Raw genomic sequence first — 9,192 nt, forward strand, 5'->3', positions numbered from 1 at the left:
GGTAGTAATGTTCCGGTTACGCATTACCTTTGCAAATAATTTCACATAATTATCAGCTTTATGTATCCGATAAAGTAGCGAAATTGTCAGGTAACTAATATTAAAATTTCTTCCAGCACTATTTGATACGTTTCACCATACTACTCATTGATAGGCAATAATATGAGTTATATTCTTCAATATTTAGAACCAAATGTAAAAATTCGTTTAGCATTTTCTGCAAATGATACTAATTTAAATGATATATTTCTATCTGTTCAAGTCTTGGCTTGTCGATAAGACTAACATGTAATTCAAATTATTATGGGAATAAATGTGATCTATTCTGTTCACCCCATCCATGGGCATACGATTGTGATGAGAACGGACGAAAAATTTGTTTGCATGGTAAGATTTTCAAATGCATTTTCTTAGTTTGAAATTATTTCATATACTGAAATTTTTAACTAAAAACTTTATAAGGCTTTGGTAAGCAAAGTTGGATAGTGGCTAGCAGTGGAATTCAGGACGCGCGTTTCGTCCTATTTGAGACTCGTCAGCTGGACATACCTGCATCTGTGTTGATGTTCACTCTGGGACTCGAACCCAGTACCTTTCGCTCCAAACGCCATCGCGTTATCCACTCGGCCACTGAGTCCTGATATCCACATCAATGGGAAGATTCAAATAAACAATACTAAGTGAATTTTTAAAAGGCTTTTTTTTATGTTGAATACTGATTAATTCTATCGAAGCTCTGTTAAAACAAATGAGTTATGGATAAAATTAACAAAATTCAAAACAAGGTACATTGTTTAGAATAATACGGTAACTCTTTTCCAAATGTATCTCCATATTATTACAAACTTCAATTCGTATGATGTCTGAGGAGTTTGTTATATCAATAAACAATTAACGGAAAAATCTTTTTTGGCATACTTATTTAAAGGTGACTTACAAAACATGTGAGAGTCTATATGACGGCTATGAGCCATGTATAAAATTACATTGGCAACCATCAACTGAAACAGGCATTGTACAAACAAAAACGTAAGTTGCTACAAATAAATAAAGCTTCAAAGAATTCATGCGAATTGAAGTTAGTCGTTACAAACGGTAATAAGTTGTAATGACACTAGTAAATAAACTGAATGATACAAGTTCATGTAAAGACTCAGAGATGCAGAATAACAACAATGAAGGGTTACGCGCCATAAAATGATTGGACATGGAATTGGTTACTGAATATTATTAAGTAGTATAACACGATAACGAATAAAGGGAAATCAAAGGTGCTAACAGAACACTGCCAGTGAATAGTCCTAAATTTAAAACTTTTATTACATCCCTTTCCTCAGTTTAGAGTAATTAAAAATGATACTGATATCCAATCTTCTAAAGATAAATATCTTTATACTTAACTGGTTATATATGAAGTTCACTGAAATTAAACCGACTAGCTGATAACATGCTCTACGTCAAAAGTTTGTTAGAGTTGTACATGAGAAAGTGTATACCACGCTTTTAAACTTTTTAGATCATTTAATCTAAAGATATTTATTCGATCATCGTTTGGGATTAAAAATAAGAATATCTTACTCGACATTTAAGTCACTTAATCACACCAATCAAGATCGTGTCATACACCATTATATTTTAGTCTTTATTACACTTGAAATTTATTTGGGTGACATTTATTTTATATATAGTAGAGCACATTAAGCTAAATTATTCCTAAATAATCCGAAAACGATATAACCAACTAAGAATGTTTTCAACATATACCTTAAAGCTAGTTATCTGACAAAATGTAAGAAGATTTACCTAGCATTTCCGTTAGCTCTATTTTGGTGATATATTATTACTTATTAAACTGAACTACATCTTCTTTCTCTTAATTAACCCAATCAGAGGTAGACAGAATTACAGTTTCATTGATTTTCGGGGATACCTTCAATGATATGTCGATGACAGTAGACTGAATGCTTAAGAAACTGAAATGCAAGCTATTGCCAATTTGTCTTTCATATAACAGCCGGATGTATAATCTAGTCAGTAGTAAATTAATTGGTAACCGTACTTATGGATACTCTTAATTTCAAAAACTAGACGGTCAATTGATGAATAGTTCACTGACGTAGAATTTAATGTATCTTTCATGATATGCATAAATCACAGCCCTCTTACTAAAGTACAAGCCTTTTGTTTTGTAGTTTATTCATGTAAAATGAAATCATGTAAGTAATCAGCTTCGATCTTACAGTTCATGTGAAACAATATGTTGTATTTTAACTTACCTTTTTGTCCAAAAAGGTAGCTCCCTGTAATTGAATTGTGTGACAAATATACAATTTTATCCCACAAAAATAACTGGCTATATTCTAACTAAACAAATTACAAAAAAGCTGAACTCCCCAAATGTTCTCCTTAAACCTAATCTTTACTTTCACCAGTAGATTTGAGTAATATTCATAGTTATATATTTGTTTCAGGTAGACATGGTGTCAACTGTGACATTATTGACTACTGCAAAATACATCCTTGCCCCAAAAATACACGCTGCAAAAATTTGCCGAGGGAACATCGTCGAAAATGCATTTGTAAAAACCATGGAGGTAAATTTTCTTTATATGTTGGGACCAATAATTAGGAAGTCAAGTTGTATACTTGTATATTACTATGTCATCTCTACTATCATTTCTAAGAAATCATTATTAGTAGATTTTCCTCAATTAATCAATATTCCTCGCCTACTTTCATTGTTTCCTATCCCTACCATTAATCGTTTTCACGTGACCTCATCTATAACTTAATCATGTATGACTCTGGAAACTTCGAATGTTTTAATTAAATGTTGCTGACATGGAATAATATACAGGTTCCTAACTAATCATTTTTATTTGAACCATTATTTACATGAATTGAAGTTATGCTTATGAATATATTATCAATGAAAAACCATTCATAGAATACAAATGCATATCATTAGCTTTTCGATTTGTTGAAATGTTAACTACTTTCAACTTTTAAATAGAGATTTCGAGATATCTATATCATACGGAAGACAAAATTTAAAAGTGTGATTTAATTTTCTTTGCTATGTGAGGCATTTTTCATATAGCACTGAAGAAACAGTGAATGATAAGATCCATGATGATTTTAAATTCGGTGTAATATTATTGACAATGGAGATGGTCCAGTTGGAACTTGGATTCTTTGAAACAATCCAAATGCCGAAACTTATTCACTGAAAAACCTTTATCAGTGATTTGAACCGATGGACAATAATGTAACTGAAAGGTTTTCTGGAAGAACTAAATTATGTTTCAAGAGTATGAGTATCTTAGATGATGTTAATTTGCTCACTTGCTAGGTCTCGTCAAACCTCGTCTTAGGACATACAGACAACTATCTTTCAAGTTAATACAAAAAATTGCAATCCAGTAACATTTAGAGTCAAAACCAACGACGACTACAAAAAATATTAAGCCTAATATTTTTTTGTAGTCAGGAAAACCATCATAAGGTCAGTTATCGACCACTGGAAAATTCCTATAGTTGTGATCACTTTGCTCCATTCAAATCATACTACTGACAGTTATAGAGTAATATAAAGCAAACGTTTTATATATTCCCATGTTTTTACAACGAAATGCCTTTACTCAGGCCCCGAATGTCATTCAGTTTATTATTCTTGCGAAAAGTCGCCATGTAAGAATGGTGGTCGTTGTACGCTACTACGCGAACTTATAGGGGATAACAATGCTGAAGGGTTCATACATACCAATCAAGGAACCAATGATGATGACGATGAAACTATATGTAGTTGCCCGGATAACTGGAGTGGACAATTTTGTACGGAACCAGTTATTGATTGTATATCGGAAAACGAAAAGTACAGGCTTTCAACTACGCGCTTGACAAGTCGCTTTTGTTTAAATGGTGGAGTTTGTATAATTCATCCTGGTAATTCCAGTCCACGATGTTCTTGTCCACCAGAATGGGATGGATATTTTTGTGAATTAAATAAAGTGAGTGAAAATTGCAGCTTTCAAATTATACTTTCATATATTTGTTTAGTTACAGGTACTTCTATTTGCTAGCGTTGATTTCCAGACTATTATATTTTAAACATTTTTTAGTTCCACTGATCTTGTTATTTTAAGCAGAATAAACATATCTATCAACTGAAGCTCCAGCTCAATTAATAAAACAATTTAACTATATTTATGTACATGAGAAACAGTCGAAATACTCACAAAGGTTTTTTGAAAGACAAACGATAAGCCATGAACATATATATAGGCGTTTTATTTCATAGTATTCTTCATATAGCTTCGACTTATAATAAGAAACTGTGTCAAAAGTTTTAACTAATTAGTTTAAATAACTGGAACTGTGTCGACCAACCCACAACGGAAACTTATTACCTGAATAATGGCCTAATAACTCTGTATCACTGATGATCTGCGGCTTTCAATCCGATTTTAGTTGCCCTACAGTTTCATCCGAGTCCATATTGTAGCGTCATAGAATACACTGATTTCATAAATGAAATAAGGCTCTAGATACTTTCTAATGTTAAATATCAGAAGCCGCAATCTAAAATCTAGAACATCCTACTGAATATCCCCAGTCATCTGATAACAAAAACAAAGCGAATGATCTGAATATCAACGTAAAAAATCAATAAACAGACTTATACTCACAAGCTCAATTAAGTGCACATTTTTAAGAAGGAAGTTCACAAGTTAATGGACACAAACTCATTATTAATGGTGTGTTATTTTTAAATGCTATGTAAGCTGATAGTATAGTAAGAAGTCCTTATAGTTTGATGTCAGTCAATAAATTTATACCCAACTAACTAGTTTATAATGTTGTGGTCAACCTAGCCTTTGAAGTTTGTGTTTTCACGTTTTCTATCAGATAGCCAATATCGAGGTTGGATAGAGAGCTCCAGTCAGTGGGGTTAAGAACCTGAAAACGGTGACGAGGATGAGACACGTACAAATTTTGCTGAGCCGAAACTGAATCCATCAAGTTATGGAGGCTGAATTATAAAGATTTTAGGAAATAGTTATCCATTACCACAAAAATGTAATAAGACAATCAGCTGAACAGGTGACTGTCGGTTCTAGCGATGTAGGAAAGTGAAAACTTTTAGCTTGAAATTACTAAACAACTACTAACTCTGTATCTCTATCTTAAACATTTAAAAGAGATGCAACTTACTCTAGTATCGATCCATTTGTGTAAATTCTCTCTCAATACCATTACTAAATACATCAACGTCGATTGGTGCTTGCTGCTTTTTATTACCATATTCCCAACAGTTATTTTACCACTAAGATGTTTACTAATTTCTCTTTTCTTCAGAGTTGGTCAGCTGGTAGAATATTTGGAATAGCATTCTCTATTATTTTCGTGATATTTCTTATTCTCGTCATTGGATTCTTTGTTTGGCTGTGTTATATGTCTAGGTAAGACATTTTGTTCCACGTAATCATAGCATTTGAATAAATGTATTCGAAATAACAAACAAGAACATAATGACAGTGAAAACTCGCACATATTTGAATTACAATGTTAGGAAATACATTATTCCATCCGAACAGGAAAATATAAGATTTAAATAAAGTCATAACTTAATCTTGAACACAGAGTTAGTTGGATGATAGGAGCTAATGAAAGCAAATTAAAAAACTAAACAGGAATGTTTGAAGATATGGAAACGTTATACAAAAAAAATCAGATTCCTTGAGTTGTATTGCGACTCATATGATCAGACTGTAATGACAGGAGAGCAGCTATATGATTTCTTTATCTCTCTATTTGGTCCATTTATCTATTAATTCACCTATGTTGCCAGTAATACCGACCAACTTCTGTTTACCAGTCTGACACATCAATCAAGACCTCAATGCTTATTTGTCCTCGAGCTCCTTCCAACGTTAGTGTCCAATTAAGAAACGAAGGTAAAAACACATCAGTTCTCTGTCATACTTTGATTCAATTACAACCACACAGAAGTACAATTTGGAAACCACAAGTGCTATTAAACCAGCGTTTTCGACAAACAACCAATTAATGATACATCTAGAGTAATAAAGTGTATGAGAACGGCCTATGGACTAAACAAAAACTTAGAAATAGAAAGATATAAAAATACAACAATCCAACCATCTACTAATTGTATAATAAAGATATCAATAATAATCTTTCTTATGATAGTCTAACGAATTATATAACTCCACACTACTCGGATCATTATATTAGCTAAGTCACTATGGCAATAATAATTTATTATAATTTTCTATTGAACAGTTACATGATATGAAGTCCGTTCGAGAAAAAACGAACTTTGTGTTTCATCTGTTGCTCGTCAAAATCAGTTTCCATTTATTGGCCCAACTTTTTATATAAACTTTATGAATAACAAATGAACTTAGAAAGTATATGTTCTATGAGAAGTAAATATTTTTGGATACTATAATAATAAGACGAAGATTATCAGAACTATGTGATATATTAGCGCAATACTTTGCAGAAACAAATAGAATCAAATGACCCGATAAGAGTAGAGGATAAACATCTATTATCGTCTATTGCCAAACACATAATCGAAACAGGACATAAGACTGATCTTAACTCGGCTTTTGTGGTGTTATATAAAAGTGTAAAAGGACGTATATTAAGATTTATTGAAGCCTTAGCCATATGAAAATTGAAACCCCCTTTGTGTATTCAAAAACAGTTTGTTCTCACCTTAAAGCTAACCTGGTAATATTGGCTTATTATCCAGAGTGATTAAGTGTCAAATTGTTTTCACATTATTTTCCTTATTATCCTTGTCTCTTCTTACCCTTCATTTCTAGTCTAGTTGACCTTTTATTTCTATATATAAATGTTCTTAACAAGCATATATGTGACCGGATTGTTCGAAATGTATTGCGCTAATACATCATTACATAGTTCTGATTATCTTCGTCTTCTTATTGCACTATCGAAGTTTATCAAAGGGACTAATTGCTTTAAACTTTTGGATACGTTTAGTGATTTAAATGAACATACAACTATACGTTTTTTCAGTATACTTGATGCCATACATATGTATGAGTTAACCTTCATAACTTCATAAAAATATTTTCAGAACATAAAATAATCCTCATTGAATGACGAAGCATTTTTGTAATATATAAAAATAAGTTTCTCAGTTGATCTCGTCAGCAATAGTATGTTAGCATTCTACATTATAATTCTTTTTACAACGACGTTGGAATAAAGACTATCAATTTGTAGAGCCACATAACAGTTTAGAATATCTGTTAAAACGCCAATACGAATAATCAAACTCAGCAAACAAGTACCAAGTAAACAGGAACGGTTATCCTGAAACCTACTGTTAAGTACAACCAGATATAAACAATAAGTTTTTTGAAGTTAAGCTTCTGATCATGAATCATATTAGTTTCCAAATAGTCATAAAGTATTTTTCTTTGTCTGGCTATTTCCTAACCAACTATTGGAGCGTCTTAGTTACTGTTAATCAGTCAGAAAGCAAATCAAATATTATTCAGAAAGATTTTCTACCCGTAAACATTTTCAATGGTCTTGAAAAAAATTTCGAAAGAGAGTGATGATTACCTAATTCATTTGTTTGATTTTAATGTTTCAATGTTCTTACATAATTACCTCAAAGAGATACACACTGGTTTAGCCAACTTCAACGACGAATGAACATATTAGTTACAACTAATTTGAGGTATGATCGTCATTTATATTATCTCAATCGATAAATATTTTCCTTATGGTTATAATATAACTAGATGACTAATTGTATGATAACTGATTTTATATTCTTCAACATATAATATCTAATCTGTAATTTCTTTTTACTTTAGACATCCAAATATTCCACAACATCCAGCAATTACATATTTATCCAATTACCCCTATAATAGTACTATCAGTGATAATGACAGTCATAAAAGTACACGAGTTTACATGAAACATGAAAAGATATTTGATATTCCAAAAAGTAATCACTCCCCTGTTAAATTGAGCACATTTGGCGATAACTCAAATCCACGGATGGATACACAGAAAATGGAAAATATTTATGAATTACCTTATACAACAAATAAAACAAAACAGAATGATGTTAATTTTAACTCACTAGATCGAAATGGAAGTCCATTTACAACTATTCAAAGTATTAATGAAAATATTTACATTAATTATGACACTCTGATGTCCAAAGAACTACAGAATGATTTATCAAATATTTAAGGTTACAGTGAGCTGATATCTGAATCTACGTAATTCGAAACTTCACTGACATACACCATGCTTTGACATAGAAAGATTGTATGTGATGAGGTTCAAATAATTAAGTCAATTGCATTCTGTTTCAAATTTTAACCATGATTCTTATTTCCTTTCATTTTATTTTACCTCTTTATATATGTATTCAGTAATTTGTGTACAATTCATAAAACCTGAATAAGATGTGCATTAAGATGTGGATTTAGTTCACAGTCATTTTTCTTGTAAAATATTATACAAATGTGGTTCTGTGAATAAGCTTTTTCTGAAAAATGCATCCATTTCTAAATCTATGAGTAGTAGATTTTTATATCACATTATTAAATGAATTAAGATGAAGTTCACGAGGAACCGAAATTTCGAGTGTACTTTGTTTCCTTATTACTGTGTTGCACTTCATGATCCTTATAGTAAGGAAACACGGACAGACACCGCTAAACATAGCAAGCGATCAGAAGAGTGTTTACCAACGACAAACTCGTCGGGTTCAAACTTCTGGCTGGCCACGTCGTAGGGTGACCACTATCCCACCAGGTGTGAGTGATATGTAATGGTAAATAAATCCCCAAAATCAATAGCTCTGTAAGTGTTTGATAATGGATGCTGACCACATTAATTTTAATGGACTCACCTAGATGAAGGCGCTCGGTCATGAATCCACACCAGATCACTGTTTGAAACGGCGTGCTCAACGTCTCCTGCGATCACTAGCCAGTTCAGATCAGTCGCTTCTCGATATATTGATAATCTATCAAATACATCTTCCAGCTTCCTCGCTTCTGACTTGTGATTACACTTGTGGGTACGATTCATAATAGAAGGTGTTACTGGTTAAAGCGTTGTCAAACTCCGAATACCTGTGGCATCTTCAACGTGATTGGCATA

The 9,192-nt window shown here is 32.1% G+C and overlaps 1 protein-coding gene and 1 non-coding gene across 2 annotated transcripts; one reads left to right on the plus strand and one right to left on the minus strand.

Moving 5' to 3' along the window:
• Positions 1-566: 566 nt before the first annotated feature.
• Smp_tRNA_00126_Gln_TTG.1.1 lies at positions 567-633 on the minus strand. Its single transcript has one exon. It is a non-coding gene (tRNA).
• A 1,573-nt stretch (positions 634-2,206) lies between these two features.
• Positions 2,207-8,271, plus strand: Smp_128220 (the record flags this gene model as incomplete). Its single annotated transcript, XM_018796239.1, has 4 exons — positions 2,207-2,216; positions 3,646-4,010; positions 5,359-5,462; positions 7,884-8,271. The coding sequence occupies 4 exons, from the start codon at positions 2,207-2,209 to the stop codon at positions 8,269-8,271; spliced, it is 867 nt and encodes a 288-aa protein (XP_018650472.1).
• Positions 8,272-9,192: the final 921 nt, after the last annotated feature.

The sequence above is a fragment of the Schistosoma mansoni genome, chromosome 2 (assembly GCF_000237925.1).
Source record: "Schistosoma mansoni strain Puerto Rico chromosome 2, complete genome".
NCBI lineage: Eukaryota > Metazoa > Platyhelminthes > Trematoda > Strigeidida > Schistosomatidae > Schistosoma > Schistosoma mansoni.